The sequence below is a fragment of the Polistes fuscatus genome, unplaced genomic scaffold, assembly GCF_010416935.1.
Source record: "Polistes fuscatus isolate 324 unplaced genomic scaffold, CU_Pfus_HIC Scaffold12, whole genome shotgun sequence".
NCBI classification, from domain to species: domain Eukaryota; kingdom Metazoa; phylum Arthropoda; class Insecta; order Hymenoptera; family Vespidae; genus Polistes; species Polistes fuscatus.
In genome coordinates, this window is record NW_025113020.1 from 6596310 (window position 1) to 6624258 (window position 27949).

Here is a 27949-nt window from a genome sequence, read left to right on the forward strand (position 1 = left end):
TAGTGTTTCAAACGAAGAAGAAGAATAATAAGAAGAAGAAAATTTAGAACACACACAAACGCGTTGTACGATATCGTTAAACGATAATAAGAAAAGCAGGATAATCATAAGACGTAAAAGAAATATTAATTATGCATACCTTTGCAACTGATTAACGTGTATAAGAATATTTTGTCGATCTTGTTTCTTGCCATCCTTGAATAGATATTTATACGTATATATATATTAACGTTCGTTCATTCGATTTACGAGATAAAAGAAAATTTTCTCGACGAGAAAAAATAAAACATTGAGAGGAATTTAAACGATAAGAAAAAAAGAAAGAAAAGAATAATTAAGATAAAAAAATTATTACAATGATACATAAACGTATGTATCATTTTAATTGGAAAAATACATTGAAAAAAAAAACTAAAAAGAAATATTTTATTATTACGTTTGTGTATTCAAATATCGCGTGTATTTTAATCGTATAACCAATCAAATGTTTATTTTACTTTGACAGAAACAATTTTAAATGACACCTGTATTAAATTTCATTTTCAAAGTGGGGATGACGTGGGGGGCTTCTTGCTTGCTTACTTTAAAATAGGACAGAACAAATATCGATGAATAAATTCATAGTTTATGTTTTATTTAACAATTTCTATTACCTCTGGGACTGAATTTCTTTTGTTTTTTGTTTTCTTTTTTTTCTTTTTTTCTATTGGTTTGTTAGGGAAAAATTCGTAGCGCGATTGTTGGAATTTTTCTGACAAATACTCGTAGATGCACGTATAGGAATGTATGAAAATATTTATTAACGTATATATCAAAGTGTAAAACATATTATTGTTAGGAGTATAAAAGATAGGAAATACGATAACATGTAATTACAGTTGAAACGTAGGAACGTGTGGAACTGGAGCACGTTTTAATCTATCTATCACCTTTTTTTTTTCTTTCTTTCTTTTATATCTATATCTTTTTATAGCTATATAAGTTGTCTATTAACGATAAAAAAGAAAAAAAAAAGTAACTGCGACAGGTATTTACACAAGTTTAATCGCTTCGGATGAAAGATTTTTTTGTTTTTTTTTTTCTTTTTCGATTAAACATGCGTTTGCTCGTTTCCATGTAAATGACACGTTCTCGATGAATATTTAAAGAAAATATGAACAAGCGAAATAGATAATTTTATTGTACGAATAATAAAAATAGATAAAAATAGATAAGATCGAATATATTATAAATAAAAGTTTTTATAACGATTGTAGACAAAAAAAAAGTTTTCCTCTTAATCGGCACGAATTTTTCCGGTATACATAATTTTTTCCGAGAATTTATTTTTCCTCGGAAAAATTCTTAACGATTTTTTTCTTCTTCTTCTTCTTCTTTTTTTTTTTCTTTTTGTAAAAATTCCTCTACATTGAAAATATTAATAATAATCGCGGTACGTATTTGTAAAATAGTTTCGCGCAAATATAATGAAAATAATATGTCTAATTTCATGATGGAATGAAATTTTGTTGGAAAATAAAACGATCCTTTGGAATCATTTTCTCTTTTCTCGTTTTCCCTTTGTTTCTATTTTTATATCTAGGTTGGATTTCAAATGAGATCGTGTTGAATTTCATAAGAAATACTGAAAACACGAGGAAGATAAAAAGAAAGAAGGAATCAGAGTGAGAGAGAGAGAGAGAGAGGATAAATAAAATAAAGTAGAAAAAAGCGAGAGCAAAGTTGTGCTGACAAAGCTTGCTTGACTCTTCAAGCATCTTTTTCTTCTTCTTCTTTTTCTTCTTCTTTATTTTATACGTGTACGTAACGTCGTTGCACAGTCAGCAGAAAATAAAAAAGAGAAAGAAAGAAAAGAAGAAAGATCTGCTGATTTTTCTGTAATTTTTTTTTTTTTTCCTCATCAAGCGTTAATATTTTACGTGTGTCTCATCGAATTAAAAGATAATACCTGCTCGAGACTCGAATAACTCGTAAAAAAAACGAAAAATAGAAAGCAAGAAAAATAAAACACAAAGATAATAATTCTCATAGTTCCTATTATTTAAAAAAAAATATATATATATATATTTATTATATTGACTCAATCGTAAGAAAATATGAAAATTAATCATTCGTATTAGAAATAAAAATGGCTGATAAGTCTCATTTTTAGATTATAGGTTAAGTTTGAGCGCCACGTAGCGATGATTAATCCAATTAATACTTTTTATTCGCCATTAACAGATTATTTTGAAGAAATATAACGAAATTTATATCTGAAATCAATGTTTCCCAACGATGGAAACAATTCCAAGTATTTTTGGGTAATTTATTTTTAGAAAATCGTTAAATGGTCGTTAAGTGAACCACATTTTCGTCCTAGAAAATAAAAAAAAGAAATAATGAAAAAGGGACGAAGGATACGAGGACACTGTAATACGAGGATATATAACTGAAATGAATTTGTCTTCCGGTAATTGACGTTTAACTTGACCTATCCCCCTTAAAGCCAGCTTTAAGATTTACGACTGAACTTAGACTTTTAAAAACAGAGAGAGAGAGGGAGATAGAGAGCCCCAGCTAGCTTTTTGGAAGAAGACCATCATTATTTCAGACCTTCTAGGAAATACTGCGGGGTAACAGCTGTTAACCAGTTATCATCCAATTTCTATTTCTTTTTTCCTTCCTTTTTTTTTCAAGGGTCTCTGACATAAAATATGATGTCATATTAAATTTTAATTATTATAGTTAATAAAAGAAAAAAGAAAAAAGCAAATATTCGATAACACGACGATTCGAAACACTTTACAATTGTCTCAAAATTTAGCAACAATTTAGGAATATTATTATTAAATGAAGAAAAAAAACATTTTATTGGGGATTCTCAAGATAACACTTCATCGAAGTCCATCTTGAAAGAAGCAGAAGATGGTACGTTACATTCGTGGTTGGTTCTTAGAAGATCGGAGGGACCAGCACATCATTTTCCTTCATTTGCATCGCCACCGTTACTACGTCATGAATTATTTATACCCTAACTATACGTGTATATCCCAACACATACGCATACCCATACACACATCTACATTTTCAGAGTATGCTCGTTTACATACTACTCTTTTCTTAGTCCTTCTTCTTTTTTTTTTCTTGGACTTTCAGTTGCTCGTTATTACACGTTCGTTGGATAAGCATTTTTAAGAATGGCGGACCCCTCTTATCCTTTCCCCTCAACCCCCTTTCCCATTTCTCTCTTTCTTCCTTGTTCACTCAGCACAATTTATTTCCCAATTACGAGGATACGCCACGTGGTGTATGGTAAGATGTGTGTGTGTGTGTGTGCATTCGTAAAAAGAAAGAAAAAGAGAATAGTAGCCATCCGGAATCCTTAAAAAGGTTTTGAAACAGAATGTTTTATTCCTTTAAGTAGAAAAAGGGATTGGAAGAACTTGGGGAAAAGTTAGGAAGAAAATCAGGGCATTGGAAAGTCCCTTTTGTTGAATTTTCTGGCATTCCTTTTGATTTACGTGTAACTTTAAAAAGGAATGTTTCCTAAAGTTTAGGAAACTGCAGTGACCTTGGGGTGTTCAGGGGATATGTCAGTGACCTAGTCTGTTGAGAAGTAAAGTGTCTAACAGGTAACCTAATTTAATTATCACGTATACTAAATGAGGTTGAACAGAGAGACAGGGAGAATTAAAAAATTCAATAATAAATTGTAAACAGTAAACTGCAGAAAAATGATTTAAGAAATATTATATACGAATCAAAAAAAAGAAACTTTAATGAGTTACTTTAAGAATTGAATTGATATGCCGTATCATGGTGCCGTGTTTACAACAATTATAATTTTTTACTTTAAAGTATTATATAAAAAGTATTCCGAGTATGCGTGTTTAAGTATTTAAAAAAGGAGAAAAAAAAAGGTGAGACACTTTTTACTCCGTCGTTCAAAGTGTTTGAGTGGATTGTTGACGTGAGTTATTATTACGTCACGTTACGAACTAACAAAAGAACGATCAATTATTCATACTCGTTTGTTTTCTATTCTAAACAGTTAGGAAAATCGTTGAAATGTGTTATTATTTAAATGATCATTTCAATCCTTTTCTTTTTTTCAGTTATTATTCCCATGCCAAACGCATAACAAAGGATTAAAACAGTTGACTCGAGTGAGTTTTAGGGTCGATAATTATTTTGATCTTTTGGATTGGTTCGAAAATGTTGATTTGAAAATTATTCTTGAAGAAAACATAAAAAAACAAACAAAGTGCATTCGAGTGTACGGGAAAACGGATCACGTTGTAAAAAATAAAATAAATAAATAAATAATTGGCGTAATATGAAATGGTCAAAGTTCGAATTTCACGGTTACACAGTGGACACTACACATTAGACTGTGTTTAAAATGACGTCAGGATTAACTGTGAATATGTATTTACGGTATGTATCATGTCACTTCTAATGCTAGGAAAGAGGAGTTGTTTTACAGGAGATGCTGGAAAGAAATAGGAGGAGGAGGAGGAGGAGGCGTGTTGTTGGTCACGCAGAGTACAACGAGAGACGAGTTATGCTCGTAAAAATAGCCTTGGTTTAGCAAAGAGAAAGAGAAGATTAGACTCGGTAATTAAGTTTTAGTTAGGAATTATTGAAGGTGTATGTTCGTGTGTCCATGTGTATGGTTAAAAAAACGACAGTTGGAAGTAAAGAAAAAGGAAAGAAGGAAATGAAAAGAAGTTATGGGATAAAGGAAGATTCGTCATGAACTGTTCTATCATATTGGCGGATCCAAATGAAAGACAGAAAGAAAGAAAGAAAGAAGAAACTATTTTTGAAAATTTCAACATGAGTTATATGACAGATATACCATGAGAATTATTCCACGTAACGACCCTAAGATTTGGCCAACATAAAAGCTAGATTGAATGATAAAAGATATTGAAAAGAAATTTTGGATCGTTTGTCGGTTAAATTGAAAAATAGAAAATTTGTCTACCTGTGATCCTTTTTTCCAATTCGATTTAAGAAAAACGGATTTATTTTCTATTGATACCTATATGGATGAGCAATAATAGTATATCAGAAAGAGATACTTAACGGAAATTCTTAAGAATACTTTTCCTTTTTCTTTGAGAAATATTTGATTACGTCAGACATTTTTTTCGTCATTTCATTTGAAGGAATGCACATTTGAGAAAGGTAGGGATAAATTGTCGTTGATTATTATTATTATTTTTGTATTTTTACTACCTGATCTCTGTCGAATTTTTAAATTATCGCTAAGATACCACATGGGGAGTTGTTTCAAATCTTTTGATTGATTCAAATTTGACAATAAAATATTTTTCCTTATGACGAAATTCATACCTGGTTCATACACAGCTGAACTGTATTAAAATTAAGTAACATTTGTATAAATACATAAATCGAACGTCTATCTGATTAAAAATCATTACAATGATAATATTAATCGATTGGTATAGAAACGTGAAAAGTAACAGCACAATGTAATAAACTTGTGTTGGGGAATATAAAAGTTAAATATAAAAATAAAAATAAAAAAAGGGTGTCTCATAGTACAACGAAGCAAAGTCCGTAGTCGTCGTCGTCGTCGTCGTCGTCGGTGCTCTCTTATGTCCTAGCACGAAACGAAAACAGTCGAGCCCATTGTTGCGTACCCGTCGCGGCGTGGAGTGCATAATTAATGACCTTCGTGCTGCCAAGTTTTGCATTGCAAATGGCGCCTAGAAGGCGCGCGAGCGCGCACCCACTATAAACGCGCGTGCATGCGGAAAGGACGAACCGTTGTTTAAACTGTGAAAGAAAGAAAGAAAGAAAGAAAGGTTGTGAGTTAGAGGGGGATGTTTGTGACCGAGGGTTGGGTACGAGGTCGATGAAAGGGATTCAGAAGAAAAGGGGGAGAATAGGAATGTGGCAGCACCAGTACCACATCAGCAGCAGCAGCAGCAGCGGTTCAACGAATGATCAACAATAAGAAAGTTTTTGGATCAATGTAAGCTTTCGTATAACTCTGCATGCCACTTATACAATCATCTACCTTTTGTTCCTTTTTTAATTCTTAGTATTATTGTCAGAATACTTGAAGTTTTTTTCTTATAGAGTTTATAGGTTATGTCGAGTTTTTAATATCTGGGATAAAGTGAGGTTATGTAGAAACAATTGGGTTATTGTTTTTTGATATTTGTTGCAGAATTTTGATGGGAATGACCTGAGATATCTGAATAGTCTTTCTGAATACTTAAATGTTTTAAATAATCTTATTTACTATGACCACAAATGTTAATTGCAATTAGTTGAAGAAACAATTTCGAGGAACTTTAGCCTATTGGAAAATTTGATATATCGTTTAATCGAATATTTTATTCGTTATTATATAATTAAATAATAAATTGTAATTAATTAAACAAACGTACTCGAAATAATTTGTCCCTGACACGTGTGTGGAACTAAATTTGTGTTCCTAATATCCTGCTGTTGACTGATTTTATACTCCAGAAAACTTAAACAAATGAAACGAACTAAATATAATTTAAAGCTTTTGAATAAACTTACCGGAATATGTTTCGTTTGAATTTCTGATTCTTAGTTCAGTTTAACAAAAAATATACACTCAAACGCATTCGAGGTGCATTATTTTATACGAAAACCAATTTCAACTTTCGTACGCGTAATGAATAAAATTAAAAAGAAAGATAAAATTAAATAAAACACACACACACACACACGCACACACACTTATACACGATATTCAAACAACACTACTGGAGTGGGTGTTTCCAGATATTATCGGCGAGTTGATTGAAGAATAAATAATAAAAAGAAAAAAAATGATCAGAAAACGAATCGAAAGCTCACGCATCGACGGGTATCGTAATGTCGCACAATTTCGATTTGGTTATCTCCGAGCGTGGAACAACAAAACAAAAATTGGACGATAAGACGTTATCAAAGTTATCTTAGTTGCGTTTAAAATAATCGAACGGTATCTTTGCTGTTTAACACTGAAACATTTCAACATTATAACGACGATAATACTACTTAATGATGATAACGATAACGAATTAAATTGATAATAATAAACGAGTTAAGAATACGTAAGCAGAAGTACCTAACCCAGGAGAGTTCAAGAGCAACTGAGAACCGAGCGTTAACATTTTTAGTAAGAAAACACCAAGAAGAGTTAGAGTAGGGAAGAATAATAGATAGAAGAGTCCTGTACGATTGGCTGCTGCAACTTAAAAGGACCTTTCTTTCCCTTTTTACATAGCAAGGTGTACGAACCCTAGAGAGTCAATCAACAACAGGGTCTCTCATCAGTCAACAAACCCATACAAATCTTATCTTTCTTATCTCCTTTAAATTTCTATTCCTCGAACTAGAAATACAAATCCCAACAACTGTAAAAGTTAACATTACGTATCTAGAAATTCATTATGGAGATAAGATGAGACAAGTGTACACTTCAAAAGTATGAATCAACGAACTTTAATAAGATAAAATCAATCTTTCGTATTTTGATATTTATATCAAATACACTTTTCTTTGAAATCAAATGATACTCCTGTTAGAAATCACTGATCAAATATTGTTATACATTTAATCGTATATTTGTTCGTATAATTTATTCTTAGTAATGTGGATTGGAAAGTAACGTTTAGGTTGAGAATGACTGAGTTTTATATGTGTGCTATATAAAGTAGAAAAGGGTCGGGGGAGGGAAGGGAAAGGAAGGGAAGGGAAGGGAAGGGAGAAAGAGAAAAGAAGAGAGCCCCGGTGTGCACGCACAGTCAGAGGCAGGTTTTGGCCGGCTGTCAGGAGCGAAACGTGCACAAAGGGCAGGTGCTGGAATGCATCGATTACCTCCCTCCTTCCCCCCTGCCCTTCCTACCACTAGCCCTTCCTTTTAGCCCCCATTACTACTAAACCTATACATCTGACTATATACGTTCCTAGTATCTAGTATCTGGGAACCACCCATATCTTCTTCCTTCCCCTTTCCAAGTACAATGCGTCAACAACCAGAGCACACGTGGAAGAAGAAGAAATTTAACATCAACGTGCGTGTTTCTATGTGTTCAAATGTGTTCCATATATATGTGCGAAAAATTTTTCTATTTCTTCTTTCCCTTTCCCAAGTTTTTTTCCTTTCTGAACATCCGATGACTCATAATACTTGTGACCCTTCTTTTTCTTTTTTCTTTTGACCATGCATGCACCTACCCAAATTTTAAAGGATCACGCAACTTTATTGACATTTAAATTGTTCATATTTCAGATTCGCGTAGATTAAACGTTTCCCTGAAAATTTGAGTTACGATAAACCTAACCTAAAAATGCGACGGGTAAGTCTTTCGAACACACCTAACCTAAAAATGTATACAAAGTTTTATAGATTTATTTCAAGAAAAATTATGTTATTTAAACAACAAAAATAAGTCTCAAGGATGTCGAATTCATTCGACAACGAGATTAAAAATATTAAAACTGCATTCTAATTGTTTTTAGCTGTCGTTAGAGAAAAAAAAACAAAAAAACAAAGTTGAAAAATGAGACGAGGTACGAGGAAATGGCGGGAAGGGGTTGGAACTTTTATTCTGATCATAAAGCATTTAAAAATCACGGAGGCTTGCTCGTTAACGAGCGTTAAGTTTAACAGATTATACCGCATCGTCAAATATCATGAATTATATTCGCTACTATACTACTCTTCTACCTATCTCTCTCTCTCTCTCTCTCTCCCTCATTCTATTTCTCTCTTTTGTTCCCGTTGAAAGAACGAATAGGAAACGAGGAGTTTTAAACGGGCGGTGTGCCGTTTTCCTTCGCTAATTATCCCATCCATCGTTTCTTGGTCCCTTCGTGAAAGGATCTGAGTACAGTGACGTATAACGGGTTAATAACAAGCAACTCTTCAGTATTACTCTTCCTCTCTCTCTTTCTCTTTTACTATTTCCTTCTTTTTTCTTTCTTTCTTTCTCTAGGGATCCACCTACACGTACACGCACAAACACACACACATATATAAACTGGTACAAACGTATGGAGCCCCTTTTTTCAACACTACAGTTACTTTTCAATTCGTTCAAGGGATCAGGGGTAGAATAGGTGGGAAGGAGGAGGAATGAAGGGGACTCGGAATTATAAAGGGGGATCGATTATTCGATTTACGTTCGGAAGAAAATGGGGGGAGGGGGGTGGGGGCTGGGGCGAGTCTTATATAAGGAACCATTCATTCCCCAAATCGATTTATTTCACAAAAGATAAAGTTAAGAACGTTGGGATCAAGTTTGAAGGGGTAACTTTGTCTTCTTCTTCTTTTTTTAAGTTCTTTTTTTTTTCTTTGGATTAATTGCAGACTCTTCGTACGGATTATTATTATTCGTTGGGATCATTTGAATAAGAGATAAAAAACAAGAAAAATTCATCGTGTAATATCAAAAAAACTGAACACGTTTTATACTCTTAAATCTTTCACACTTGTCTGACACCCCCCCCCTTTTTAATCGATAGACTGAAATTAATGTCATAGTCATTTAAGAATTTTCTAGCTTTCTAACAAAATGTTAAATGATAATTGGAACAATTAAGTGAAATTATTTGTACACGTGGCTCGGTTATGGATGACGGATGTTAGGTTCAAAAATGATTCAATAAATTGGAGAAGATTGAAATTACTATTGCGTATTTGTGAGACGTCGCTTAAAGTTGAAATGTTATCTTTCTCGCATTTTCCTCGGGGGTTATCGAATTGCAGAGCAAAACAAAATCTTGCTTAAACGATATACACGTACCCACGCGCACACACACACACATATATATATGTATATATATATAATATAATATATGTGGAGGTTTTTTTATTTTCCTCAGATTATTTCATTTATTTGTCCCGTCCGTTATCGTCATTTTTGCTTCGTTATTTCCGAGTTATAACGTTATTAGCAATTCCAATGAATGTTAATAAAAGCACTGTGCTAACTAACTGGACCATGACGCAACTTACTGTTGTCATCAAAACCGATTGATGATAAATTCCGAGGTTTTATTTTGAATAACCGATTGAAAATACAACGAAGTTTTAATTCATTTATCGTAAGATAATTTAATCCAATTATAATATAATAAGAAAAAGGTAGGAGGGGGGGGCTGAAGGGTTGGAAATATTCAACCGGCCCCCTCCCTTTCCCCTGTTGACCACCGTGTTCTTTTTTTTGGGTTTCTTTTGAAGAAAACGAATCGTTCGTTTATTCGCACAAGTTGATCGCACAATTGAGTAGGCATTGAGAACTCACCTTTTGCTGTGCCAACCTAAGGGATTCCTCGAAATGTTTGTGAACCGCTTGCTCGGCGGCCCTTTGTTTTTCCAACCTCTCTCGTTCCATCTTCGACTCGCGTTCGCGTTTTTCTAATTCACGTACTTCCGCTTCCCGTCGTTCCCTGAAGAAATAACACAAAGGAAAAAGAAATGACAGTTAGTTCGATACAGTTCGAATGGGGGGTGGGGGGGACGTTGGGGATTTTTTGTTGTTTTTCAAAATAATTTCTTGACCCCGTACAGTTATGGGGGGGGGAAGGGAAGAGGGGTCGATTAAATACAAAAACAAGAATAATAAAAATAGGAAAAATACGCGAATCAAATTAATATTCGAAAAAACATTGATCGAGTCTTACGATTGATCGTGATCAATTATAAATACAATATTTATAACAAAATATGTTTAGGACAAATTCAATTCGTCTAATTTTATTCCAACGATAACCATTTGATCTAATTATCGTCGAATATATATATTTGTAATAAAATGAAACCGTTCTGTACAAACTTCGTGTTATTGTTTGAAATGATCTATGTGTGTGTTTTTTTTTTCTTTTTCTTTCCTTTAATCTTACATTCTCATTATTTTCTCAGTATTCTAACAAGAAATATAGTAGAGATGATAATAAACGCGAAACTGGTGAGTGTGCTGTTTCAATACGTAGTCTCTTAGCGCACAGACGTAAACACACACACACGTACACACACGTAATATACATATAAAGAGGAATATGAAGTTTTTAACTGGCGCGAGAAAGAGATAAGCATTCATTAACGTTTGCGCAAGTTATTTATACTAATACACGCATACACTTAAAGCAATAAGAAGGTGCGTGTTTATCTACGTTCTCGGTCTGCGGATCTTAAAATGCACGCTCGCGGAATTCGGCCCTGCGATAACAGCTAATAACGTGACTCGTCATATGTTGTTGTCGTCGTCGTCGTGTGTGACACACAATACGAGCAAGAAATACAAGAAAAACAAAAATGGAAAGGGTGAAGAAACGAGGAAGGGATAGAAAAATATAAATAAACGATACCCCTAGAAAAACTAGATTATCTTCTCAACGTATAAATAAGAATCGTTTAACATTTTACCTCCCCCCACCTACCTACCCAAACCCCAATCCGATTGTCTATCGCAATTGGATTTTTGTTTAATCAAATATATCCTTCTATACTAATTATTAACTTTCCACATACGTTAATACAATATTAACAATTAATTTAATATATAAATCACCTTATATTACGCGTTTATTTTAATAATCATTATATTTTCATGAAGAATTCATGATTTTGATTCATATTATTTTCCTTAGTGTTACCCTAACCCAGTGGTCATATTGTGTTATATATAACGATTACAATTTTAAATACTACACCCCCCTCTTTTACCCAATTCCCTATTCTCGTTACTTCAAAGAAAACAAAATTAGATTTAGAATAAATATAAATTCATCGAATGATAGAGAGAAAATCATCATCATCTTCTTCTTATTCTTCTTATTCTTATTATTCGATAAAAGTGAAAGAGAATAATTCGCACGATCGTTTGGATGCATTAAAGGAAGAATGAAGATACAAACGCAACTGCATTATTTTACTGCATTATTTCCTGCTATGCGAGAGAGCTTCTTCTTCTTCTTCTTCTCATAGAATACAAGAAAGCAAGAAAGCAAGCAAGCAAGAGTTCTGAGGGGGCGTGCAGAGAATACGGCGAGGAAACAAGCCAAGAGGAAACGAGAGAGAGAAAGAGAGAGAGAGGATTAAAGGAAGGGGCTAGGGGGGTGGAGGGGGACGGGGGGGTGGAAAGGAAAAAGAGAGGATGGCGTTCCGCAAATGCGAGTTACTGTTTCACTGCTGTGTTACATCGGCTTTCGCGTTCCAAGAAAGCGTACCTCACTTTCCGGAGTTCTACGTTACCTTACGATTGCTGTATTTGTATGTATCTGTGTATGTATGTGTGTGTGTGTATGTGTTGGAAACTTATGCGAGTCGGCGGCGGTTCGTTCGGTTTTTTTTCCTAGTCAAACTCTTCGTGAACTTTGCCAACGTTGCGTTAGATATTCCCCCCACCCCCTCCCTCCCACCCTATTATGTGTGTTATACGCGTTAAGAAAAGATAGAAAGAGAGAGAGAGAGAGAGATAAATAGATGAGTGGAATCGTATTAAGCTTATCTCGATTTAGTTTCGTGAACTACGTGAACGGAAATGAAAAATAAAAATACAGTAATATGTTAGATAAATCGATTGATTAAGTGTTATTTCTTTTCGGTTCTATTTTGCATTTGTTTTATTTATTTATTGCAAATTATATATATATATGTATGTGTGTGTCTGTGTGTGCGTGTGTTATTTATGCATTTATTTTTTTTTGCGCATCTTCGATATTGTTATTTATGATGCGATATTGTTAAAATTACTTGTTTACTTTTTCTAACGTTCGACACGAACGATTTATATTTAGTTTTCGGTAATTATATTACTTATTATTATCGTTAAGTTTCGTTTCCTATTTTTCTTTTCTGTTTTTCTATTTTCTGTTTTTCTTTTTTCGGAATAGTTTTCGTATTTCAAGGTTGCGTCATGGGTTTAATCTAATTTATCAATTTTGGTTTGGTGGAAACTCGTAGGAGTTTAAAAGTTGTTTTTTTTTTCTTTCCCCCCCCCACTTTGAGAAACCTTTTCTTTTATATGTTTAAAAAGAAAAAAAAGAAAAAGAAACAAAAATGGAAAAAAATATAAGAGAGAGGAATAGAACGTGTGATTTATTTCTTTTTAACACTCTCTCTCTCTCTCTTTCTTTCTTTATCTGATTCTCAAATATCAGGATGAAACACACGCTATATCGGATGGGGTCAACGTGACCCTAAATGCGTCCAGCAGGACAAAATGACTGGTTTCCTTAGTAAGGTTAATCGCCAGTCAAGATGGTCGAAGGCCAACCGGACAGGAATTCCACACGCCTCTTCTTCTTATCCTTCCTTTTTTTTTGTTTCTTTTTCTTGATCATCTACACAACTTACACACCTATTCCCAAATACGCAAACTTCGTACACACCTGCGCGCATACCACCATAACCGAGGAACGAAAGAACTGATACACACACACACACACACATACACTTCAACTTTTCTTAACAAACTTCAAGAGTAATCTATAAAAAAAGAAAGAAAAAAAAAACAAGGAGTAGTATGCGTGTGTTTGTGAGAGTTGGTTCAGAAATCGAGCAGACCCCAAGACTGTTGCGTTGTGCAGAGCTGTGCTTGGTCGGTCGGTCGGTTGGTTGGTTGGTTGGTTGGTTGGTTGGTTGCATGCATGCATGCATGCATGCCAGTCGATAAACCAGTCTGCTATGGGAAAAGGACAGGTTCGGGCTGCGGGTAAACCTTTGAAAAATCCGGTCGCTCTACAGCAGCAGACCGGACTGACCGGAGAAAGATAGAAAGAGCAAAAAGAATGAGACACACACTCCTCTTATTCACTCACTCGGTAAAACTCACTTTATTCACTCACTCACTCACTCACTCGGTAACTCGAAGGAACACACGGTGAATATCACCAAAAAAGGACTTATGCATCCTTCCTACCAGGGTCCAGGTCTACCTTCAGTCTCCTTTCTTTTACTCTTCTACTTCTCTTCTTAAAACCAGATCTGACAAACTATGTATCGGGTATAAAGTTTGTAAGTATTTGTGGGCCTCTGTGTATACTTGCGTCAGAGAACTCTGGACAAACCGGACAAGCTCCCCCAACTACTTATTGTGCCACGGAGATACTACTTTTTCTTTATTCTTCTTCTTATTCTTGTTCTTCTTGTTCTTCTTCTTCTTCTTATTCCTCTTTATTTATTTCTTTTTCCTTTCAAAGTAGCGCCATCGACCAGTTTCAGTATTCCTTTCCTATTTCGGTCTCTGTTTTTTTGCGACCTTCGTCATCTCTCTCAGTTCTCCTTCTACTTCTTCATCTGATCATTGTTATTATTTTCGGCTTTTTCTTGCCCTTTTTCTTTTTCTATTTGTTTTTTTTCCTCCTTCTTCTTTCTCGCTTATCTAGTTCGTGGAAAAGAAAACTACACAACAACAGAGAATATATACACGACCCGTAATATTTGGTGGTAAAAGGTAGACAAGGTTAGATATGTAATAGGAAGTAAGAGTATAATACACTGTTTAAACAGTTTCCTTGAAATCCGTCTGGGATAAGAGGAATATTCGAGTGTTTACACGAGAATTGAATGACGGTGTATTACGTACGCTTACGAGTCGTGTTTATTCTAATCGACTGACACTTTTGTTTGTCTCACTTCATTCCCTCGAGAGAGAGAGAGAGTGTATTTCAATATCCTTGATATTTCGATTAACAGATCTAAATAGAATCGAAAATCGTTTCAATATTCAATCTCGTATATATTATTGCGAATTGACTTTCATTTCATTTCATTTCATTTCATTTCATTTCGATTTATTTTACCTGCCCTTTTTTCGTTCAAGTTAATTTGTAAGATTGTCTAAATATATATATATATATGAGTAAGATTTACCTAATCATAATTATATAAGTTTCTAGTTGGACGTTAAAACAATTGGGTTACATAAATAAATAAATAAATAAATAATATAAATAATATAAATATCTTAGAGTGAATTGACGTTAACAATGAGCCGACCCAAGGGAATTGAATCTAAATTCTAATTAATATTAATCGTATTTCGCACGATTTATCTTTAATCTTTGAATAGAAAGAAAAAGAAAGAGAGGGAGAGAGAAAGAGATAAGATACAATAACAAAAAGGAAAAAAAAAAAATGTTTTTCTTGCGTCAGAGAAGAGGTTCGAGTTGTGAATATACATATACATTTATAAATATATATATATATATACAGGGTGGCTGGTTTAAAAATGGCCCACGCTTACAAACTAGTAGAGCAAACGCAGAGACAAACACCTGTCAGTCTCACGCTCCTTCATTCTTCCTCAAGTCTCTTTGTGTTCCCTATTTTCCCTTTTCTTTCTCTCTCTCTCTCTCTCTCTTTCTCACTGAGGAACGGTCTACCGATTCTGCCAGACGCATTTGCGGGTGAACGAACACCCAACGGACTCTTGCCACCGAATAATAACGTCGAGAAACCCCGAAGGCCTTCCATCTATCTCATTCTCCTCTGTTTGCTGAAAGTCTCGTCTTTTGTATTCCTCTCTCTCTCTCTCTTTCTCTCCGTCTTTCATTCTCTCTCTTTTGTTATTTTCTGAAAATATTTCTAATCGTAACTTAACCGTGACATCTTATCTATCTGGACGCCATCTTATTTTAAACGATCATCGATGAATAAACAATCGTGGGATAGGTTAGATTTGTTTTTCTATGATTTTTTTAATTAATTTATTCACAATTGTCTTATATTGCGTTTAATATAATATATATATATATAAATAATTGTGTTTAATTAAAGATTATATAATTGATTACGCGAATCAATGAGACCGCCATCTTGGTTTCCAATGGACATCGGAGAATTAATAACGAGTTAAATGTTAATAACAAATTTAAATGATGTTAAACCATTACAAAGGTGATAATAATAAGAATGAGAGGACATCGACCGATAAGCAATAGCAAGTGTAATAATCACATGAAACGGAATTGAAGTAGTCTTTCGGAATATATATATCTATTTATAGGTTAGAACAACTTCAGCCGGTTTTCGATCGATCTAAACTAGCTCTTCTATTCGTTCTTTTATCTCTCTTTCTATTTTTCTCTCTTCTACGATTTCTTACATTGATTCAATCTGTCTTTCTCTTCATTCCTAACCTTAGTTTTTGCATTAGTCTGGCTTTGCGTTTCTCGCACGGCAAATTAGCACTTGCATTACTACGCTTTCTGCACCCGCTGCTGCCGCCATCACCGCCGCATGATTACCGTGATTTCTACGTGACGTAATTTTACCGCCAAGATGGAGATAGATCACGTCAGAAAAAGATAAAGAAAGAAAGAAAGAAAGAAAGATAAATAAACGATATATAGAAATACAAACGTATGAGTCCTTCATATTCTACTACCATCCATTACCGATATGTACCATTTAGGTTACGTTGGACATACTAAACACATTAACTCGAATACACGTGCATATATGTATGATTTGAAAAAATAGATATAGGTGGTGCATATAACGGGCACGTGTCTACTGAGTGACGCAGAAATAACCGACGCTAAGTTTATATTTATCGATGCACACGAGGAAACTTTCTTGATCCTACGCAAAGATGAACCGAATGGTAATGTAATTGCCGCTTTATTATCGCCAGCCAGGTGTATTTAAACTCATGAAATACGTGGGTAGAGAAATATAAAGAAAAATAAATAACAGAAAGAGAGAGAGAGAGAGAGATAAATAGAAATAAATAAATAAATAGATAAATAGATAGATAAAATGAAAGAGAGAAATAGATGGTAAAATTTTTACGAGCAAACTGGTATTTTATTACGCTCTACGTGGCTCATTTACTACCAACACAAGTAAAAGCCAATGAATTTGTATTAGATACTTCGCATGCTGCCAATTGATGTCATCGCGAGTAAATGCATAATAAATTCTTCATAGTTTATGTTATCTAATACCTTCCTTCTCCTTTTCATTCTTCTTATTCTTATTCTTCTTCATATACTTGTATTTACTTATTTATTCGTTTATCTATTTTGACCCTGAACATTTATAAACGCAAAAACAATCGGAAAAGAAAAATATTATATTATTCATACAGGCCAAATGTAAATAATACGAGAATGTGTGTATGCGTGTTAGAAAAAGAGAATATTCAAATAGAAAATGAAAGTATATTAGTATGTGTGTGTGTATGTACACTTAGAGTGCATTGATCTAATATGAATGGAAGTGTCATTTGTACGACTACGTCACCGTTTGAAAACTTTTGTCTTTCTCTCATAGTTATATACATTCACTAGATATATAAAGTTAATACAAGAGAGAGAAAGAGAGAGAGAGAGAGATAGAAACGTGTCACGCTTTTATGACTTTCGCTATGGCAGCAGTGGTAGACGAGTTTCTGCGAACGCGGTAAAACCGTCATAGAGTTTGTAGAAAGCATAAAAGCGAGTCGGTAAATGTCACTAACCTTGCGATCAACGATAGAACATTTCTCAGGACGGGAAATAAGAATAATAAATACGTGTTAGATACATAGTTAATATATACGTTGATGTTGAACCGTTAAGAGGCCAAAACAATTAACCATTGACTTGCACAGAATGTTCGTGTTACTAATCTAAATAATATTTCGTTTTATATTTTAATCGATACGAATTTTTGTCGAACAATCCTTGCTATATACAGTCGATAGATTAGATTTTTCTATGATTTTGTATATCAATTAAGTTATTCAATAATTAAAATATTATATGATTGACTGACTGAATCGATGAGACGCCATATTGTTTTCGTTTATTTTTTAATATTGTATAACTCAACTTTTACTTGATTTTAAGAAATATTTTATGGACATATACAACACCGTGCCACGCACAGGATTTTAATTCCTCTAAAAACAGATTTATTCGTTTTTTATTTCTTTAGCATTTCGCTGAAAATAATTCGAATTGGAACTAACGCGCGCATTACTTGGACGCCATCTTAAAAACTAGAATACTAAAAAATGCTTATGGACGCGTTCGAAGCAAAATTTTAACTAAGCGTTATTTCTAACAGTTTCGTTCATAACCTACAACTCCAAATCAAACTAGCATAAAGATATTTATTATAAATATTCAAAGTAAGATTTCACTTTCTCAGAAAAACTGAAAGATAAAAATATTTATTTCTTCGAATGCAACGATGAATGAAGAACAATTGCCAGTTTTCTCAAACATTATTCAAATAAAAACTAAAGAAAGTTTCCGTGCAACGTAAAACAGTAACAATGGTTATAAACGTACAAAACCGATTATGATAATAACGAGGATAACAGTTACAAACACCGTGGGATAAAAAGTGCTGAATTGGCACGAAGAATAAAATGAAATGAATTAAAAATACCATTGATTTGTAATTGTTCCATAAGCTAGAAATCGTTCGAAGATTTTAACCCAAATATAAAAGATCAAAGAACGAGAAATAGCAGGTTAGCGAACTCGTTCGGAAGCAACTCGTGGCAAGACGCGTGAGTTTAGCTGGTTTTAAACATGGCGTGCATGGTTGAGTATATGTTAGAAGAGAGAAAGAGGGGGAGAATACGGTCTTTAAAAATAGTCCTAATCGTTTCTAAGTCGGTCCGGTTTACGAAAGCGCGTGGAACGAGCATGGCTTCCGGGAAGCCAAGTTCTTCTCTTCTGACGCGAATAAGAGTCCTTGGAATAAGAGTACGCACCAGAAATTAAACAGGACGGGAGATGGGAGAGAGGTTAGAAGTGAGCTGAGGTGAAATTTGAATTTTCTATTCGAAACGTTGCGAGAAAATATGAAAAAAGAAATTGTTAGTATCGACAGACGACAAATTTAAATTTACCAATTGACTGATCAAATTGTATCGATTGTTACATCGTATGGGATTTCAATTTTTATACTGTCTTTTTTTTTGTAACGTTAAATATATTTAAAATATACATTGAAATGTTTTCTTGAAAAAAATTGGGCTCAACTTTTTGCTCGATCGAATATATATTTTTATCATCGGTCGGTAAATAAAAGCTTCTAACTTCGTCGATAATTTTTTGTCTTCCTCTTTCTTTTCTTTTTTTTCCCAAACAATATTGCATATACGTCTATTTCCTCGATTGCATGCAACTGCTGAGTAAGAACGACAATAAGTAATCCTCAAATAGAAGACACTCTTTCTCTTTTTCCCTGTGTGTTTTATACTTTGTCTTGGTTACTCTTCCTTCTTTTGCTTTCTTTCTTATCGTTGCGTTCCCTTTCCCCGAGATTTCCGTAAACACGTACTTGGCTACAATCCAATCGGAGAATGGATGCACATTATTCACCAAATCGCGATGGGCACGGTAACGCGAAACGACAAAGACAGATTTAGAGAAAGAGAAAGATGGATGCAATCGAATTTTATGTTCTTATCCTCTTTCCTTTCGACCCCTTTTTTTTTAATTATCATTTTTATATTTATTTTACTCTTTATTAATTATCGAAAAGATTATGGAAGAGACCTTTGTTCCAATGTGAACAATTTTTTGACTCATTATTTCTCAAACTTTAACACGTCGATTGTGATTGGTCAATTTAATGACCAATTGGTTTGTTCATCGGTGTCCAGTGCCGCCATATTGTTTTAAATTGAATTTTAGAATAGTGCCCTCTATGCGGAAAACATGTGAAACTCGTTGAAAAATGCATCTCCATTTTGAAAAAAATGGAATCTAATTTGTTAGACCCTACACAAATAATTGTTATAGTCATTAGCAAAATTGTTTAACCCTGCAAGATAAAAAACTAAAAGAAAATTAATGAATTTACGTATATTGTTGTAACGTATTCGAGTAAAATATATATTCATCGTTGCGAGTGTTAGATTATTCCAATCGATTATTTATTTATTCAAAATTATTAAAATACGCAAATACAAAAAAAAAGAAAAACAGAGACAAAGAGAGAGAGAGATTATTAGTTTGTTCGACTTTGGATTTTACTTATCTTTCGTTGGTTGTAACGCACGATGAAAGACTACTTGCGTAAGGCCAACGTCGCCAACGACGACAAGAATATCGTTGACGGTCGAAAAAGACACGCGGTTAACAAATGCAAAGTATGAATTAGTGAGAAAGAGACAGACGAATAGATGGTACTACGTTTAATAGTATGAGAATTATTATTTGCATAAATAAATTATTACGTTAAATAGTCATATTCGTTGTATTAGAATAAAATTTCAGCAAAAAGTGAACCACGTGGTAGGGAAAGTGTTAGTTACTGACTAATATATATATATATAACAGTAAATTACGCAATATATAAATGAAAATTTGTAGGTTAATAACGAACTTGTAGGAAACATTGTAATACTTTAGGGACGTGTTTAATGTATTTATAATGTTATTTGAGAACTTTGACGTTAAAGTTTGCGTAGAAATTTCTACGAATTTCCACAGACAATATATAATATCACTATGAAGTATTACATTAAACATTTGTGTTAGTTTGTGAAATCGTTAAGAATAAAAGGAGGCTTTTATTGTTCATCCTAAGTATATAAGTTGGTATACATTTACATACCACTTCTTACTCTCTCTTTCACATATAAACACACGCGCATACGTGTGAACAATATTCCTATTGTCTTTCAGACAGTGTTGGAACGTTGTAAATTTATCGAGAGACATATACTTTGTTTTCGTCGGATAGTAATACCCGTGATAATTGTTCGAATTAGAAAAAAAAAATTAAAAAAAAATTATCTTCCTATAGCGAACAACCATATTTAAGATGTTAGGATATTAAGATTTCGAGTGTGGTAGAGAATGTCGGCCATTTTGAAATTAGAAAACAATTGAAAACGATAAAATCAAACTGTTGAATTCATTGAAATCCTACGCGTTTAAACTGAAATCAAATAAAATATAGATGATACATTTGAGATAAAAATAAATAAATAGAAAAAAAAAGAAGATCAAAGTATGGTTGTAAGATAAACGAAGATAAGATATAAAAATATCACGCGAGACTGTAGAAAAGAAAAAAAGAAAAAAAAAGAAAGAATAAAAATGAAGTTAATAATGAAATGAAAATAAAACTCGTATGCGAAAGAGAGAGAGAGAGAGAGAGAGAGAGACAGAAATGGATTTTACTACGGTATGTGTAATTGGGTATAGTCGTAACTCGTTTAAAACGCACACTATCTCATACCTGTAGCCAACATTTTGCTGCTCGCATGGATCGCGCGGAATTCGAGGAGGAAGATGAAAGACAGAGAAATCCAACTTGGCTTAGATCCCAAACCAGATCACCGAGTTAAATAATTTCGCATTTGGAATATCCCCTTGCTAATCTGCATCTTAATAAAAATCACACGAACACATATATACACACACGCGCAGTAGGCATAAAATTAAACAAATAAATAAATTGTAAAAAAAAACAGGAGCGAGGAAATAAATGTAAATGAATTTAATTGTAGACACGCGCATTTAGATAGAAATCAGTAAGAATTTTTCCGATATTATATACGGGTCTAACTTTATCTTTTAGGTTATGTTACACCTGGAGAAAAATTTGTAGTAGATAAAAAAAAAAGAATACGAATATAAATCGTATAAATGTGTTGTACGATTATATAATTTCACGTTGACGAGATACAAATCGTGTTGTTACTCGTGTTGGCCGAATCAACGGAACAAATAAACTCTCTCATAAGTTGCAACGGATAAACATGCAACTATCTGTTTAAAGTTTCGAGTAATGCGTACGAAGAAAAAGAAATAATGAAAAAAGAAAAAAGATGAAGAGGAAGCAGAAGAAGAAGAAGAAGAAAAAGGGGAGTAATAAGAATAAGAATAATAAGATAGATAAACTAAACATTACGTGTATGCATGAGAATGCGTGCATGTGTAACACTGAAAACGTATACACATTGAACGTTCTCAGCCTACAGCGGTTTTATGACCCGTTTCTTCAATGGCATTGCTATAAGAGAGTTTCACGATAAGCCGGACTTCTCGTTATATATACGACGAGTCCGTCGTACGAGTTGGAGGAGAACGCGTATAAACCGGCTTTTATTTTTCTCTTAAACCCAACCAACCCAACCAACCCAACTCAACCAACTAACCAACTCAACTCAACTCAACGCAGCAACCAACGAAGCAACGTTACCAACATTGGACGTTGCTTTATTTAGTCGGATGTGTGTTTGAAGATAGCCGATATGGAAAAGAAGAAGAAGAAGAAGAAGAAGAAGATGAAGATGAAGTGGGAGGAGAAGGGAAAGGGGTAGAGACATTTTTTGCGATATCGCAACGACCCACTGCAACTGTCTCTCTCTCTCTTTCTCTCTTTTAACTGATAACGATGATAAGATAAAAAGAATAAGAAATAAATAAAAAATACCAAAAAAAGATAAGAAAAAAAAAAAAAAAAGAACTAACAGAATGATATCAATTTTTATGCGGAACGATGAGACGGATAAGAAAATATTCGCGCGAGGAATGTGAGAGCAAATGATAGACGCACGGCACACATACATATTGAGACACACATAGACAGATAGATAGATAAATAAAGAGAGAGAGAGAGAGAGAGAGAGATGACTTCTTCGACCTTCGGACTCGAGTCACGAGGCCGACGTTTCGAGAGTCGAGAGACACCATATATTTCTGCATAAATGTGTATGTGTATGTGTGTGTGAGAAGGCAGGCAGATGGTTTGAGAATCAAGTAACGTTTTCTCTCTCTTTCTATCTCTCTCAGTTTCTCTCTCTTACTCTCAGTAATTACTCGAGGAGGAAACGAAGATCCGTTCAGTGACTGTTCCTAGGTCGTGGTTTCGTCTCTCTGAATTTATGTTGAGAAAACTGATGCTTGGTAACGCCAGTTTACCATCACACGCATAAAATATACGTGTGAATATTTAAATGTATATTTTGTTCATATGGAATGTGTACGTGTTTGTGTACGCGCGCGTATATTACACATATGGATTGTGTAAATGTGCGCGTGAATTCTTAAAACGATCAACGCGAAGTGGATAATTACTTTCACATGTTAGACCTACGGAACCAGGCAAGAACAGTACAACAGCACAAATTACGTTCGTGCATGCACGTGGTGGTCGGCCAAACAAGTAGAAGTAGAAGAAGAAGAAGAAGAAAAAGGAGAAGAAGAGGAAGAAGAAGAAGAAGAAGACACTAGTCGCGTAACGCGCCGATTAATATCAAAAGAGAGACCAAGAGCCGTTAGAGAAAGTACCGGCAGCCATTTTGTATCAGAGTACGGAGTTTAACGTTTGCAACGTTATTTAAACGTTCACTGCTCGGTTATTCTTATTACTTTTGTATCAAACAATCCATTTAAAGATATAATAGTAATTTTTGAATTTCATTTAGAATTTCAACAGATTTTTCAATCGATTTTAAAATGCGAAGAAAGAATTACGATTATATCCGACGCACACTTCTCATTCGTATTTTCATTTGTTATCGATTATCGTGAAAAACAAAAGAGAAGATAAAACAATCGAAGAAACAATTGACAGTCTCGAGCGGGGCTCTCAAATTCCCTAGGTTACGCAGATTTCAACGAAACAAACTAACCAACGAACCAACGGTAGCTCGATTCGCAGTCCGCGTTGCGATCCGGCGCGCGTTAATGAATTCATAGATTACGCAAGGGAAAGATACGTACGGAGGACAAAGCGAGAGAAACCTCTCTATTGACCTAGATCGTGGCCCCGTCTTCGTCGTCTTCGTATCTTCGTTTGTCGTTCTCCTTGTTCTTGTCTTGGTCTTAGTATTAGTCTTAGTTCTTGTCAGGCACGTTGCGTGCAACTCGACGATTGTAAAAATTACGTAGACTTTCTTCCCACCATTACTAACATAAACTATTACAAATACCATTACAATGATCGATAGAATAACTGTTACAATGATATACCCATTAAACTAATAGTATTTTAGGAATTATAAAATCATATTTATAATCATTATTAATATTTCCAATATTAGTTGGAACGATTAGATCACAGTAGTACTCCAAAAATCTCAACATTAACCGAGAAACCCAGTACCCCAATAACACTAAGAACAACTAGACCACAATCAAATAATACTATTCCAAAAATCTTGATCATAATAAAAAAAAAAACCAATATCACTACAAACTACCATACCATACTACACAGCCAACCCAGCGTCCCACTACCAGTACCATTTACTATACACCATAGTACTACCTTCCTTCAACTTTATCTCTCTTTCTCGCGTGCAAACATCTACTTCCTTCTCTCTCTCTCTTTCTCTCTCTTTCGTTTCTTCTTGACTCGAAGAGACACGACATAGCGACGGCAACCGGTAGAGCCAGTTACCGGAGGAGGATATTTGCGGTTGTGATTCAGCGCTGCTCCCAGAGAAGAAAGAGGAGAGAAAGAGAGAGAGAGGGGGGCAAGAAGAAGGGAGAGGCAGGGGGAGAGAGAGAGAGAGAGAGGAGGAGGAGGAGGAGAGAAGGGCAATAAATCGAGAAAGAGAAGCCGACCGCAATGACCGAGCAGATATATACCGGCGAAGCCATTTGCAAGGCTCGAGACTAACCCCGGAGTCTCGTCTTTCTCCTTCTTGCTTGCTTGCTTGCTTGCTTGCTCTTTCTTTCTTTCTTTCCTTCCTTCCTTCTTTCAGTTTTTCCTATCTCTTTCTCACAATTCTTGCAAATAATTCCGCGAGCCGTTGGGAAAATTGCAAGAAGCACCGTTCGAACAAATGGCGGTGGTGGATCCGCCGCGCCGCCTGTCGGCTATTTCGAAAAACTTTGGCTATTTAATTGGTGAATTTTAGTTATTTTTTTTCTTTTCTTTTCTTTTCAAAGAAATCGTTGGTTTAATTTTATATATTATCGTTTGTAAATTTTGTTTGTTTGTTTTATATACGTTTTATTTATAAAGAAAGATATAAGAGTGGTCTTTTTTCTTTTTTCTTCATTTTATTTTATTTGATTTTATTTTATTTTATTTAGACGGAAGAAGATCGTTGTGTAGTCTATGACAAAGATTGAATCTCGAGGCTTACGTCCGTCGGCAAATGGCGGCAACGACGTCGACGTACATAAATAAACGCTCTTTATGAGGGGCGCTTTGCGAATATAAACTCTCTCTTTCTTTCTTTCTTTCTTTCTTTCTTTCTTTCTTTCTCTCAATCCTGAGCTCAGTTACCGACTGTTCTATAGTGTTGAAAAGTATCTTTGACGAGCCAATAAAACGAACAACACTGTTGGCTTATTTCTCTCGTTTTATATTATCTTTTCTTTTTCCTCTTCCATTCGAAATTTGCGTTTTCTTATCGCATCGAAGTACGATAAAATTGGGTCCAACATTTTTGAAGATAATATCGATAAGAATGTATATATATGTTTTTCAAAGAAATATTTAGATATACTTGCAATATTTTTTCGTAATAATTTGTCCTATCGAAAGAATTTAATTCATTTAATTAAAAATGTAGAAACCATTTATCGCATAGAGTTTATCTGTAATCACGTAATCAACGATACGATAAATAAAATAATTTCTAAAAACAGCATCAACCCAAAAATCTATACACTTAACAATAATCTTTAAATCGTATGATTTTAACTTACGTGAATGTAATTATCAAATAACTATAGAGGTTATTGTTGAATATGTCGATTGAAATATTGGATAATCTGTCATTAAAAAGATATATTTGAAAGCATTTATAACTGTAGAGCTCATTGATCGATCTAAAATACTCGAAGAGATGGTATCGGCACACACCGATCTGCAAGAACGATTAACTCGATAAACGACCTTGAACGACCTCGTCGAACAGAGAAGTATAGAGAGAATCAGTCAATCTCCTTTCAAACTTGTCCCGCGAAATTATACCTTCCTTTCTATTTTATTTCCTCTTATTATTATTTTTTTTGTAATACAAGAGTTGATATATATCTCGTATCTTTTTTTTGTTTTTTTTTTTCATTTCCACCCTCTTTCGTTGCTCAACATCCCGATTTTATTCGGTGGAACGTTACATTGTTCCGCGAGCCACACCGGTAAAGCAACAGAAAGAGAAAGAAAAAGAGAGAGAGCAAGAGAAAGAGTGAGAGAGGGCAGGTAGAAACCCTGTTGGATAACAAAGGGACCAGCCTTTGTGTGTTTCCATAGAATGTGGCGGACTTTGGTTATTTCTCCCTCTCTCTGTCTACCTGAACCCAACTTAACAAAAGGGAGGAGCAAACGAGAGAGAGAGAGAGTGGGAGAGAGAACGATTCTTGGAGTTTAAAAACTTTTTTCAGGACCCTCCTATCAGACCCAGAACTCGAGCATCAGCACAGTCAGGAATAAACCCCCATCCCATAAACCAAAACCCATCCCATACTTAGATTCTATATCCTATGATCCCCACTCAGCTAGCCGATCCCTATACCCTATAACTATAGTTATAGTTCACTTCTTAGACCCAATAGTATACACCCCAATAGTGGAAGAGGAGTGGGGAGCTGTTGCCTTTCGAAGAACCAGGCACCCGATTAACCGCATTGTTACATTACCCAAGGGTCTAACCATTATATATCCTTACAGTTTATGCTACTATTTTATTTTATCTCTTTTCTGTTACTTCCTTCCGCTTTTGCGTAGATAAAAAAGGACGGGAAATTGTTTTGCTGACAGATGTGGGAGGATTTAGTTTTTTTAAAAGGAAGACATTTAAAAAACTTTTCTTCACATGTTTTTTCTTTCCCTTTAAACTCGCTGTTCTTTTTACATCGATGGGAAAGAGGGTTTTTCATTTTGATTTATCAGTTGATCTTCGATACTATATTTCTAATTAGTTGAACTATGATTTTTGTTTTGTTTTTTATGTATCACGAGATAGATAATTATTTCGATTTGCTAACTTCCTCGAAAGCTTTCTCGATCGATATGTTTTTACATAATCTCGGTCTAACTGAGAAACTGGATTGGAAAGATTCGTGGATGTGAAGAGGGGAGGAGTGGGTTAGAGAGTAACGCACGAAAAGGAAAGGTTTTTTTTATTCAAATGAGATATTTGAGAATAATTTAGTAGTTGGACCAGTTTAGTAATTTCGCTCGTCTACTATCTCAAAAAAATATCATCCAGTTTGGATCGATTAGCAGAAAACTTGTTTCCTACAAGTGCAACCGACGTCAGAATTATTTGCTTTCTCTTTATTGGGTTTGCATTTTTTTCTTTTTACTTTTTTTATCTTACGAATTAGAAAAAGAAACCTACTCGACGAGAACGAGATGATATTGAACGGGAATGAAGAAGTAGCAGTCGTCGAGTCAGCACGCTTGGAGATCGTTAAATTTGGTTCCGTTTTTCGAAAGGGGCAGCAATATTTCAGGATACGTTAAAGAAAGACAGCAATAACAGCAGCAGCAGCAGCAGCAGCAGATCTACCAGAGAATAACGCGTATTGGGACTTATCTACGATCAAAATTATCATAAATACGGTGCGGTTAGTTGAAATGGAGGTCGATTTCCGAATACGATTATCATATTTATGGTAATACTTGTCGTAACTTCTAACTTATTACCAAGGGTAACGACGATCTTTCCAAACTCCTCGTTTAAATCTTATCTGACTTTTCAGAAGATTCAATTCTACATCCACTTCTTTTTATTCTTTTTTATTCTTAAATGAAATCGTCAGATTCCATAGTAGAATTGTGTCGTACAATTGAAGAGAATTTCATTGAAACTAACGACAAGGACAGGTGAGGGAGTACGAGAAATTAATGTCGAACGAATTTCAGACGATTAAAGTATTCATGAAAGAATGAGAAAGAAAAATAAATAAAGAAAGAAAGAAAGAGAGAGAGAGACCAGACCAGTTGCGCAACCTTTACCCAAGAAGAAAACCAGTTTTGCGAAGATCCAGTCTTGGTTGTGCTCCGACTCATTCTGACCGCGTAAAGGTGTCC

At 34.4% G+C, this 27949-nt stretch overlaps 1 protein-coding gene across 1 annotated transcript in view; it reads right to left on the minus strand.

The window, feature by feature from the left end:
- The window catches only part of LOC122513374 (serine/arginine repetitive matrix protein 2), a 205319-nt gene that overhangs the window by 11399 nt on the left and 165971 nt on the right, over window positions 1–27949 (minus strand). Inside the window, 1 exon segment of the mRNA XM_043629696.1 lies at window positions 10290–10434. Within this exon segment, the coding sequence (XP_043485631.1) occupies window positions 10290–10434 (145 nt within the window).